Here is a 13,360-nt window from a genome sequence, read left to right as displayed (position 1 = left end):
CTTAAGTGTACATGAGATAATTCCAAAAATGATACCATATGTAGGTAATAACTATGATAATAATACTATAAAATAATATTTCACATGTATTACAAACAACTTTAACAAATAAAGAGAAAATTGTATTTTTTGCTAATATTTTTGCTGATATGTTGATATCTTTTTTCCATTATTGTCCAGACTCAACTCCAGATGAACATCCTCTGTTTGGCTGATGTGTAGACTTGTAATCTTTTATTTTCAAATCAAAGCAGTACGTCTTTTTCTGTACTGAATGTTTTAGGTCATAATCTTTCTTTAAAGTTTGAGGTCTTTTGCAGAGTGAAGTGAAGGATTTTTCAGTATTGCTACATCAGTTTGGACTTTGATTTGATTCTCTACTATGATGCTGACATCATCCCGCTTCATGACAAGGTCAGTGTTTTTAATGTCATGCGATGTGCTTATTAGGATTGTGGGCCTAAAAGATACATTTTGGTTTCATTCATCCACAGAACAATTTTTTCATTAGGTCTCAACATTTTCTAGATACTTTCTACCAGACTAGTTGAGATTTCATATTAACAATACTTTTTATTCTGCCACTCTCTAATGAAGCCCACATATGTAAATCACTTGGCAACAAAAAAACATCATGCAGACTGAAAAATTACTGGATGTGAAAAAGAAGACCAACTGTTCGTGCTTCTCTCATGCGTGCCACAGAAAACAGTAAATCCTTTATTACAAGCCACTCAATGGTGTGTCTCACCAGGACCCTTCTTATTAAGGTACTCGGTTTTGGAGTACATTATGTAGATTAATGTTTTCATTATTTTTATTATTTAATTATGTTTCAGGAGATTTTCAGGGACTTTGAAATTTTCTGTTTTACCTGATTGATGCTTTTCAGTAATATCAACATGGATTTCTTTGAATATCCATCTGCCATTTGAAGCAAAACTAACCAAATATGCAGCCTTCAAGACAGAGGTGCATTTATTTTAAACTTATGTTTAACACCTTCACTGCGCACAGATTGACACCACTGAATTAACTGTGCTACTTCTAAAAACAAATGGTTGCAACAGTCTCTCTTTAGGTGCGTCGTAACAAAGATGTGAGGACTGTACTTACAACAAGCGTCTGTCTCCTTTCACACCTCTAATAATTTTTCATTCTGCAAGATTTTGTTTTCACTTTGACTATAAAATATTATTTGCTCAATTTAAAAAAAACAAAAATGCATTATGATTTCAAATTTCAGATTTAGTTTTTTAACCCCTCCTTTAACCGCCACCTTATCGTGGTGGAGGGGTTTGCGTGTCCCAATGATCCTAGGAGCTCTGTTGTCCGGGGCTTTATGCCCCTGGTAGGGCCACCCAAGGCAAACTGGTCCTAGGTGAGGGATGAGACAAAGAGCGGTTAAACAAACCTCCTATGAAGAAAAACAATTTTGGACGGCGTTTTCCCTTGCCCGGACGCGGGTCACCGGGGCCCCACTCTGGAGCCAGGCCTGGAGGTGGGGCTCGATGGCGAGCGCCTGGTGGCCGGGCCTGCACCCATGGGGCTCGGCCGGGCACAGCCTGAAGAGGCAACGTGGGTCCCCCTTCCCATGGGCTCACCACCTATGGGAGGGACCAAGGAGATCGGGTGCAGTGTGAGTTGGGTGGTGGCCGAAGGCGGGGACCTTGGCGGTCCGATCTTCGGCTACAGAAGCTGTCTCTTGGGACGTGGAATGTCACCTCTCTGAAGGGGAAGGAGCCTGAGCTAGTGCGCGAAGCTGAGAGGTTCCGGCTAGATAGAGTCGGACTCACCTCGACACACAGCTTGGACTCTGGAACCAATCTCCTTGAGAGGGGCTGGACTCTGTACCACTCTGGAGTTGCCCCCGGTGAGAGGCACAGGTGTGGGCATACTTATTGCCCCCCAACTTGGAGCCTGTACATTGGGGTTTACCCCAGTAGACGAGAGGGTAGCCTCCCTTCGCCTTCGGGTGGGGGGACGGGTCCTAACTGTTGTTTGTGCGTATGCACCGAACAGCAGTTCGGAGTACCCACCCTTTTTGGAGTCCCTGGAGGGGGTGCTAGAGGGCATACCTTCTGGGGACTCCCTCGTTCTGCTGGGAGACTTTAATGCTCATGTGGGCAATGACAGTGAGACCTGGAAGGGCGTGATTGGGAGGAATGGCCCCCCCGATCTGAACCCGAGTGGTGTTTTGTTATTGGACTTCTGCGCTCGTCACGGATTGTCCATAACGAACACCATGTTCAAGCATAGGGGTGTTCATATGTGCACTTGGCACCAGGACACCCTAGGCCTCAGTTCGATGATCGACTTTGTGGTCGTGTCATCGGACTTGCGGCCACATGTCTTGGACACTCAGGTGAAGAGAGGGGCGGAGCTGTCAACTGATCACCACCTGGTGGTGAGTTGGCTTCGATGGTGGGGGAGGATGCCAGTCAGGCCTGGTAGGCCCAAACGTGTTGTGAGGGTCTGCTGGGAACGTCTGGCAGAGCCCCCTGTCAGAAGTAGCTTCAACTCCCACCTCCGGCAGAACTTCGACCACATCCCGAGGAATGGGCCATGTTCCGTGCCTCTATTGTTGAGGCAGCTGACCGGAGCTGTGGCCGTAAGGTGGTCGGTGCCTGTCGAACCCGTTGGTGGACACCGGCGGTGAGGGATGCCGTCAAGCTGAAGAAGGAGTCCTACAGGACCCTTTTGTCCTGTGGGACTCTGGAGGCAGCTGATAGGTACCGGCAGGCCAAGCGGAATGCGGCTTTGGTGGTTGCTGAGGCAAAAACTCGGGCGTGGGAGGAGTTTGGGGAGGCCATGGAGAACGACTTTCGGACGGCTTCGAGGAGATTCTGGTCCACCGTCCGGCGTCTCAGGAGGGGGAAGCAGTGCAGTGTCAACACTGTGTATGGTGGGGATGGTGCTCTGCTGACCTCGACTCGGGACGTTGTGGGTCAGTGGGGGGAGTACTTCGAAGACCTCCTCAATTCCATTAACATGCCTTCCAATGAGGAAGCAGAGCCTGGGGACTCAGAGGTGGGCTCCCCCATCTCTGGGACTGAGGTCACTGAGGTGGTCAAAAAACTCCTTGGTGGCAGGGCCCCGGGGGTGGATGAGATATGCCCGGAGTTCCTCAAGGCTCTGGATGTTGTAGGACTGTCTTGGCCGACACGCCTCTGCAACATCGCATGGACATCAGGGACAGTGCCTCTGGATTGGCAGACCGGGGTGGTGGTCCCCCTCTTTAAGAAGGGGGATTGGAGGGTGTGTTCCAACTACAGAGGGATCACACTCCTCAGCCTCCCTGGAAAAGTCTATTCAGGGGTCCTGGAGAGGAGGGTCCGTTGGATAGTCGAGCCTCGGATCCAGGAGGAACAGTGTGGTTTTCGTCCTGGTCGCGGAACAGTGGACCAGCTCTATACTCTTAGCAGGGTCCTGGAGGGTGCATGGGAGTTTGCCCAACCAGTCTACATGTGTTTTGTGGACTTGGAAAAGGCATTCGACCGTGTCCCTCGGGGAATCCTGTGGGGGTACTCCGAGAGTATGGGGTACCGGCCCCCCTGATAAGGGCTGTTCAGTCCCTGTACGATTGGTGCCAGAGCTTGGTCCGCATTGCCGGCAGTAAGTCGAACCCGTTTCCAGTGAGAGTTAGACTCCGCCAGGGCTGCCCTTTGTCACCGATTCTGTTCATAACTTTTATGGACAGAATTTCTAGGCGCAGCCAGGGCATTGAGGGGGTCCGGTTTGGTGGGCTCAGGATTGAGTCACTGCTTTTTGCAGATGATGTTGTCCTGTTTGCTTCATTAGGCCGTGATCTTCAGCTCTCTCTGGATCGGTTCGCAGCCGAGTGTGAAGCGGCTGGGATGAGAATCAGCACCTCCAAATCCGAGACCATGGTCCTCAGCCGGAAAAGGGTGGAGTGCCCTCTCAGGGTTGGTAGCGAGATCCTGCCCCAAGTGGAGGAGTTCAAGTATCTCGGGGTCTTGTTCACGAGTGAGGGAAGAATGGAGCGTGAGATCGACAGGCGGATCGGTGCGGCATCCGCAGTAATGCGGGCGTTGCATCGGTCTGTCGTGGTGAAAAATTTACCAGTCGATCTATGTTCCTACCCTCACCTATGGTCATGAGCTATGGGTAGTGACCGAAAGAACGAGATCGCGAATACAAGCGGCTGAAATGAGTTTCCTCCGCAGGGTGTCTGGGCTTTCCCTTAAAGATAGGGTGAGAAGCTCAGTCATCCGGGAGGGACTCAGAGTAGAGCCGCTGCTCCCCCGCATCGAGAGGAGTCAGATGAGGTGGCTCGGGCATCTGATCAGGATGCCTCCTGGACGCCTCCCTGGTGAGGTGTTCCGGGCACGTCCAACCGGGAGGAGGCCCCGGGGAAGACCCAGGACACGCTGGAGGGACTATGTCTCTCGACTGGCCTGGGAACGCCTTGGGATTCTCCCGGAAGAGCTAGAAGAAGTGGCTGGGGAGAGGGAAGTCTGGGCATCTCTGCTCAAGCTGCTGCCCCCGCGACCCGACCTCGGATAAGCAGGAGACAATGGATGGATGGATGGAGATTTAGGTTTTAAAAAGTCTAAGTAGTGTTCAAGATTTTAAATATGCTTTTGAATGTTTAGCCTTCAAATCTGTAAATAATTACTAAAGCTAAAAACTTTAACCCTTTAACTGCTGCATATATGTATTCAAATCTAACGTAAAATGCTCAGTATGAATTATGCATCTTGGTGGTAACCACTCATAAAACTAAAACAGTTCCATAAAATTAGTAACTGATGAAAAACACACCAATTAGATCAGTAGTGAAAAAAATCTAGTGGACTCTTCTTAGCACAGTCACCTGACAAAATATGGGGTTGGAGTGCAGCAAGTAAAGAGTTAGAGTCAGATGTTATGAATTTAGAGATTAGGAAAGGCTGGTGAGACTAGTCTGAGAGTGAGAGAGAACAACTTTACTGACCACGCACAGCTTGCAGAAGTACTAGAAGAACTTTTATTAAAAATGCATGTAAGGGAAAGATAATGTTAGGGTAACATGCAAAATAAAGCAAGTAGCTTTCATAACTTCCTTGTAATACAATAAAATCTTCTGTGATGACAACAAAGTGCAGCCACTTAAAATTGTGTGAAATGAAATACTTTAAAGTGCCAATGAATAGACAAGGAAAAAGTTAAATTTTCAAAGATGGCTTTATTTTGAAAAGGTCTTTAAAAGCAAATGCATTGTGTCCTTACCTTTGCTTCAATGACTGCTTCTGTGCAAGCTTGGAGCATCACAAGATGATGAGCAAAAACTAAAAATTTTAAATGATCATTTTCTAGCATCATTTTGATGTAATCCTTTACGGCACCTGCCTAAAATATTAAAAAAAGAAATTTTTACTCTTCATAAAAGTTAATTTAATCATATAAAAGCCTAAAAATAAAACATAAAGCTCGCCTTTAGAAAGCTTAAAATGGAAATAAACTATATCAATATGCACTAAAATCAGGGAAGGCAAATGCTAAGAGGAGACAGCTCTCATGACATCTGGCCACACCCAGAATAATTCATCAAGCTAGAAGTAAAGAAGAATGCTGCCTTTAAAATGAGAAAATATGATACACAAAACTTACAAAGTATAAATTAAAAAGTTACAAACAAAAGTCCAAACTAGTATTTCTGGGTTTAGCTACTTGCCTCTGTCTCTCACCTACCAGGTGGAAAAGTTCGATGATATCTCCCTCTACCAGAACAAGGTATTCAATTAAAAGATCACTTCTCCAATGCACACTTTCAGCCCTTTCCATTACAGAAAAATGCTATGGGCTAGAATGCACTGGTACCCTTATAGTCTTTCCTAGACTGTCCCTTGAATGATTACTAAAGTTTCAGCTTCCCCGGTTGTAGCCCTGTAATATCATTTATCAATCAGGAGGTGTTGTGTCCTCTTGCCTGCCCTGCCCAGCCTCATTCTCTCTTTTATCAGAGAGTCTGAGTAGTTTGACAACTACTGGACCACCTGCCATCTAATACCTGAGTTCACCTCATTATTATATTGAATCTATATTATTACAAGAAGAAAAAAAAACTCTAAAATGCACATATGTACACTATAACGACCATTTAAACATTTGGAAATGCACGCCTCTATTATTTTTCTCAAACACCTTATTTTATTTACAAAGGATTCTAAGTTGCTAGACAATATTATTATTATCACAATCCTTTATTATAATATCAGTCTATCAACAAAACATTTTGTTACTGAACCTGTGAAGTTGATACCTACATCAATAATCAGTCTTTTTGCGCCAATGACAGAATTTACAACACATACAACTCCTCGAGTAGTTATAAAGGAAATATAATGGTGCTGGTAGCAACCCCAATACTTGTTCCCTAGATCCAGTGGCAACAAAACTAGTAGAAAGTGCAATGGATGTTCTTGCAGCGCCTATTTTAAACATCTATATATATAATTCACTAAGCCGCCGACAAGTAGCCACCAATAGAAAGCACGCCGGAAGGGGCGTGGATTCACTAACTGCCGACAAGTAAGACGCCAATGGCGCACGCAGGAAGGAGCCACGCCCACCAACTCTAAGACCATTGGATACGACGACAACTCACAGAGCCACGCCCACCAACTCGGACGCGACGACTCGGAAAAAACGCCGTCATTTATGTTCGTCTGTGCTACAGTACACATGCACCTCTGAGCCATGTTGACTTTTCGGTTACGACGCACGACCGCGTGCAAACTGTTTTACACGCTACATACAGCAATTCACATCCGCAACAAACATGCGTCTTCTTAGATGGTCCTGCAGGAACACGGAAAACATTTCCCCGCCCACCAACACTCCTTATTCCCCGACCGGCGTCCACCGCATCCGCGACAAACATGTGTCTTCTTAGATGGTCCTGCAGGAATACGGAAGAAGTTTCCCCGCCCACCAACACTCCTTTTTCCCCGGCCCACGTCTACCCTCGCTCTCTAGGCATTCACACTGCCTGCTCATGTGCCCGGACACAAAAACTCACCGACCACCCAGTTAGTCCCTTTCGTCTGTGCTAGGAGTCCACATGCACCTCTGAGCCACGTTGACTTTTCATTATTCTTTTCGGTTACGACATCCGACGCATCCACCATCGAAAACCATGGGAAAGGAACAACGAAGCCCCGCCCAGAAACTCTACCCCTCCTCACAGAGTTTCCCAAACTCGGTCCTGGTGAACCCCTGTGGATGCAGGGTTTTGTTCCAACCAGATTCCTAATCGTTAATGCTGGTGAAACTCATCCGGGATAAGTCGGTTTTTCAAACGCAGCCGTGTAGCAAATTATTCTAGCAGGATGTAATAATCCGAGATGAATGTGCGCCCCCGCGCTGAGTGAAAAGCCAATGTATATTGAGTCTAGAAAACATGATCAGCAAGTCTTTGATAGGCTGCAACAAAATGATGAAAGAACGGGCGCATTTTTTTCACACAAGCTGGGTGTGTGGGTGTTAGTTAATTAGTTACTCGAAGGATTTCAAGATTTAATATGCACAAGCAGTAACACTGCAAAAGCAGCCCAAACCAGAAAAGACGGCTGGCAAAAAGTGGCCGACAAATTAAACACGTGTGCATTGTACTTACTGAAAGCAGCGTTATGGATTTTGCAAATGTTAATTTTTTTCCCTCTGTTTAAAAAACATTAAAAAAGCGGCGTGATTATGCGGCGTTTAGTACGCCGCGGGTTGGTATGCAGCGTGTAAAACAGTTTGTTTGTCGCAGATAATTTGCCTTTTACTTTAAAACAAAGACAATTTCCTGTTAGATTTGCCTTTGCGATGACAATTAATAAGGCACAGGGCCAAACTTTCAAAAAGATATGCAAGTATCTGCCAATACCAGTGTTCAGTCACAGACAGTTGTATGTTGCTATCTCCAGAGTTCTATCTTTTCATTCACTTACTGGTATGCCTGCAGGAACACGTGCAGTGAGCGAGCGACACACACACACACACACACACACACATATACATACATACATACATACATACATACAGGCGCGCGCTGGACACATAAGAATAATAATACTTCATTACATTGATATACCGGTGTTTTCAGTATTCAAAGCGCTATCCACACAGGGAGGAACCGGGAAGCGAACCCAAAATCTTGCACAGTCTCCTTACTGCAAAGCAGCAACACTACCACTGCGCTACAAGGCAGTTAAAGAATGCACTGGGCTCGATTTTGTTTTCACTTCTATTTGGACAACTGTGTCGTTCAGGAAGTGTTCACCCATCAATACATAATTATGCGGCGTACACCGCGGGTTGGCTAGCGGGTCATACGCTCACACTGATTACGTCCCTGCCCTTTGTACACCCCCCCCACCCCCAACCCCCCCCCACTCGCTACTACCGTGGTCGGGTGACTTGGTGGATTATATATAGAAAAGCAGCCAAAACCGCAAAGAACAATGAAAAGTCTATGTGACTAACAGGTGCATGTGGACTGTGCAAACAGGTGACAAGTTGGGGGTGGGCACATGAGCAGGCAGCGCATACTAAACGAGAAATCAGCAGACTAGCATGACGGAGGGGGCGGAATGGGCATCCTTCCCCTCTCCTCCCATTCCGCCCTCCGCGCCCGAGCACCTACCAATTTTTCAAATGTTAATTTTCTCCTTGTGCTTAAAAATCATTAAAAAAGTGGCCTGATTATGCGGCGCATGGTACACCGCAGGTTCGCTAGTTATCAATAGTTCATTATTGCATGGCACAGTACCTGATGCACTAAAAGTGTCAGTCATTAAACCATTACTTAAAAAGTCAGACCTAAACCCACACATACTAAATACTTATAGGCCTATTTCAAATTTACCCTTTCTCTCTAAAATACTAGAAAAAGTAGTAGGCAATCAGCTTCAGTCACACCTTATGCATTACAATTTATCTGAGAAATTCCAGTCTGGTTTCCACACTGGTCATAGTAAAGAAACGGCACTAACGCGGGTTGTAAATGACATTCTGATATCCTCTGATGAAGGAAACTCCACTGTAATTATGTTGTTAGACTTAAGTGCAGCATTTGACACCACTGACCATTCTATTTTACTGCACAGGCTAGAAAACGATGTTGGGCTTACAGGCACTGTGCTCACTTGGTTTAGTTCTTATTTATCAAATCGATTCCAATATGTACAGAAATGTGCTGACAGTACTCCATCATTATACACAGAAGTGAGATATGGTGTCCCTCAGGGCTCAGTACTGAGACTTTTACTATTTTCACTTTACATGCTTCCACTGGGATTTATCATTAGGAAACATAATGTTAATTTTCACTCGTATGTAGATGACACCCAGTTATACCTTTCATTTAGATCAAATGAAGTTTCCCCAATGTTGTCTTTAATGTGAATTAGTGAATTAAAGGAGTGGATGGATGAGAACTACTTGTCTTTAAACACCGATAAAACAGAGATGTTAATTGTTGGAGGGGATGACGCTGATCACAACAATATTTTGTCATCATTTAACTCAGTTGGAATCACCATTAATTTTACTGAATCAGCCCACAATCTAGGATTAATCTTTGACTCTATCATGTCATTTAAAGCACATATTACAAAGTTGTCCAAATCATGTTTCTTCCATCAAATTAAGGAGCTTTCTAAATAAACAGGATTCTGAGAAATTAATTCATGCATTTATTTCTAGTAGGATTGACTACTGCAATGCGGTGTTCACTGGATGTTCAAACTATTCTTTATATAGCCTCCAGTTAATCCAAAATGCTGCTGCAAGAATTATTACCAGAACAAGAAAGTACGAAAACATAACTCCAGTTCTTAAATCCTTATACTGGCTCCCGGTTAAGTTTAGGGCAGATTTCAAAGTCCTCCTTTTAACATATAAAGCATTAAACGGCCAAGGTCCGTCTTACTTGTCTGAACTTATCATGACTTACAAACCAGAGCGCACATTAAGATCTCAAGATGCCGGTCTGCTTATGATTCCAAGGATTAATAAAATAACAGTGGGAGGTTGAGCTTTTAGTTACAGGGCCCCTAAACTGTGGAATGGTCTGCCTGCTACTATAAGAGATGCCCCTTCGGTCTCAGCTTTTAAATCCCGGCTGAAGACTCACTACTTCATTTTAGCATATCCTGACTAGAGCTGCTGATTAACTGTACAGACTGCATCTCTGTTGTTAGTCATTAGCACTAAAAATAAATAACATGATAGTTATAATTTGTTACTAACTCTCACCTATTCTGTTTCTCTTCTCTGTACTCAAACGTGGCACTTGGTGCCACGGCCCACCTGCCAGGTTGTTTTGTCTGCCTAAGGTAAAGTCATTCCTGATGGAGGATCGCAGGAATCGTGGGATAAGAGCGGTCCTTTCATCGGATTGGCTGGCCAAGCAATGTTTCAGCTGTGTAATGGCCAAATGGGGGAGAGGCAGCTTGATGGTTGAGGTCTCCAGGACTCTAAACAAATCCAAATCATATTATGTGATATCATCTACTGTTAAATTCTGGTCCGTACTTGTAAAATTTTTATTTTTATACTGTATTGAGGATTTGCTCTGCTCTGTGTATTGTATTTTATTGACTCCCTTCTTTTTGACACCCATTGCATGCCCAACCTACCTGGAAAGGGGTCTCTTTTTGAACTGCCTTTCCCAAGGTTTCCTCCATTTTTTCCTACAAGGGTTTTTTTGGGAGTTTTTCCTTGTCTTCTTAGAGAGTCAAGGCTGGGAGGCTGTCAAGAGGCAGGGCCTGTTAAAGCCCGTTGCGGCACTTCTTGTGTGATTTTGGGCTATACAAAAATAAATTGCATTGTAATTATAATATTTGCATTTTGCTCAAAAATTCTCTAATCCCTTTTCTGCCTTGTATTTTAAAAGTTCTATTTCTGTATTTTAATTATTTTAAAGCTACCTCTCTAGCATTTACTCTACTGATGCCAACTATGCCATGCTGCCAATCAACCTTTAAATGTGTTCACTTCATTCCGTTATATCTTGACTAGATATGCCAGCATTTGCAGGATCAATTCAGAGGCTTAATATTTCCGTGTGTTTTATCCCGCTTTTAATTAGTAAATGTTTAATGTTGTAGAATCTGGTTTTATTATCATTGAAATCTGTGCTATAGGCAGAATACATACTCATATTATACTTCAATTGCACATGAAGAAATACAGCATATGCATTGTACATTTTTTGCATTTATACAGGGTGTCCATAAAGTCCGTGTGCAATTTAAAATAGTTCTAACTTTGTAAGTATATGTGATAGAATTTGTGAAAAGGATTAGAAAGTTTGTTGTATCGAGTTTTTTTTTTGTCTTTAGATTCTGCGCACAAGACTTCACATGAAAGCGTACAAAATTCAAGTGCATCAAATGTTGTTAGAAGAGGATCACCATGCATGACTAACTTTCTGTCACCAGTTCAACGAAAAACTTAGCAACGATGATGCATTTTTGAGTAATATAATGTTCTTCGATGAAGCAACATTCCACATTAGTGGCAAGGTCAACAGGCATAATTGCCATATTTGGTGAAGTGAAAATCCACATGAGTCTGATGAACATGAAAGAGATTCTCCCAAAGTTAATGTGTGGTGTGCTTTGGAAAAAAATCGAGTCATAGAACCATTCTTTTTTGAAGGCGTGTTGTTAATGGTGATAGCTATTTAGAAATGCTGCAAAATTACTTTATTCCTCAACTTGAACAATTAGGACTGAGAGAATACAGTGTTTCAACAAGATGGTGCTCCTTGTCACTTTGCTTTGCATGTTAGATAGTTTCTAAATGAGAAATTCGCTAACAGATGGATTGAAAGAGGTGGACCATTTTCTTGGCCTAACCGTTCGCCAGATTTGACTCTATTGGATTTCTTTTTATGGGGACATGTGAAAACTAATGTTTACTCAACCAAACCTCAATCTTTAGAAGACTTGTAAGCTAGGATAACTGATGTGATTGCTAACTATTTTAAATTGCACATGGACTTTATGGACACCCTATATGTGTGGTCTTATACATACACAAACTGTTTGCAAAACGTTTAAAAATGTTTTATTAAAACAAAAACTTCAAAGACTCCTAACATGAATGGATCAGCGTTTAGTAGGCTTAAGTGCAGAATGTATTATCATCGGATCGAGAGATGAAAAAGAGCTTCAGCGTGTAATACTGATTGCACAACAGCAGTGCAGCTTTTGTTTGACTCCTGTTGAATAAAATGTGTCTGATATACTTCCAAGATCAACCTTACAGTATGTCTACTCGTACAGTTAGGTCCATAAATATTTGGACAGAGACAACTTTTTTCTAATTTTGGTTCTGTACATTACCACAATGAATTTTAAATGAAACAACTCAGATGCAGTTGAAGTGCAGACTTTCAGCTTTAATTCAGTGGGGTGTACAAAACGATTGCATAAAAATGTGAGGCAACTAACGCATTTTTTTTAGCACAATCCCTTCATTTCAGGGGCTCAAAAGTAATTGGACAATTGACTCAAAGGCTATTTCATGGGCAGGTGTGGGCAAGTCCGTCGTTATGTCATTAGCAATTAAGCAGATAAAAGACCTGGAGTTGATTTGAGGTGTGGTGCTTGCATGTGGAAGATTTTGCTGTGAACAGACAACATGCGGTCAAAGGAGCTCTCCATGCAGGTGAAAGAAGCCATCCTTAAGCTGCCAACACAGAAAAAACCCATCTGAGAAATTGCTACAATATTACGAGTGGCAAAATCTACCGTTTGGTACATCCTGAGAAAGAAAGCAAGCACTGGTGAACTCAGCAACGCAAAAAGACCTGGACGTCCACGGAAGACAACAGTGGTGGATGATCGCAGAATCATTTCCATGGTGAAGAGAAACCACTTCACAACAACCAACCAAGTGAAGAACACTCTCTAGGGGGTAGGTGTATCGATATCCAAGTCTACCATAAAGAGAAGACTGCATGAAAGTAAATACAGAGAGTGCACTGCAAGGTGCAAGCCACTCATAAGCTTCAAGAATAGAAAGGCTAGATTGGACTTTACTAAAGAACATCTAAAAAAGCCAGCACAGTTCTGGAAAAACATTCTTTGGACAGATGAAACCAAGATCAACCTCTACGAGAATGATGGCAAGAAAAAAGTAGGGAGAAGGTGTGGAACAGCTCATTATCCAAAGCATACCACATCATCTGTAAAACACGGTGGAGGCAGTGTGATGGCTTGGGCGTACATGGCTGCCAGTGGCACTGGGACACTAGTGTTTATTGATGATGTGACACAGGATAGAAGCAGCCGAATGGATTCTGAAGTGTTCAGAGACATACTGTCTGCTCAAATCCAGCTAAATGCAGTCAAATTGA

At 43.6% G+C, this 13,360-nt stretch overlaps 1 protein-coding gene across 1 annotated transcript in view; it reads right to left on the bottom strand.

Annotated features, from left to right (window-relative positions):
• zranb3 (zinc finger, RAN-binding domain containing 3) overlaps nucleotides 1–13,360 on the bottom strand; it is a 346,469-nt gene that overhangs the window by 70,713 nt on the left and 262,396 nt on the right. Inside the window, exon 9 of the mRNA XM_028806547.2 lies at nucleotides 5,233–5,352. Coding sequence (XP_028662380.2) covers nucleotides 5,233–5,352 — 120 coding nt within the window. The remainder of the gene's footprint in view (nucleotides 1–5,232; nucleotides 5,353–13,360) is intronic.

The sequence above is a fragment of the Erpetoichthys calabaricus genome, chromosome 8 (assembly GCF_900747795.2).
Source record: "Erpetoichthys calabaricus chromosome 8, fErpCal1.3, whole genome shotgun sequence".
Lineage (NCBI taxonomy): Eukaryota > Metazoa > Chordata > Cladistia > Polypteriformes > Polypteridae > Erpetoichthys > Erpetoichthys calabaricus.
Note: the sequence above shows the minus strand (reverse complement) of the source record. Positions and strands in the feature narration are given on the sequence as shown.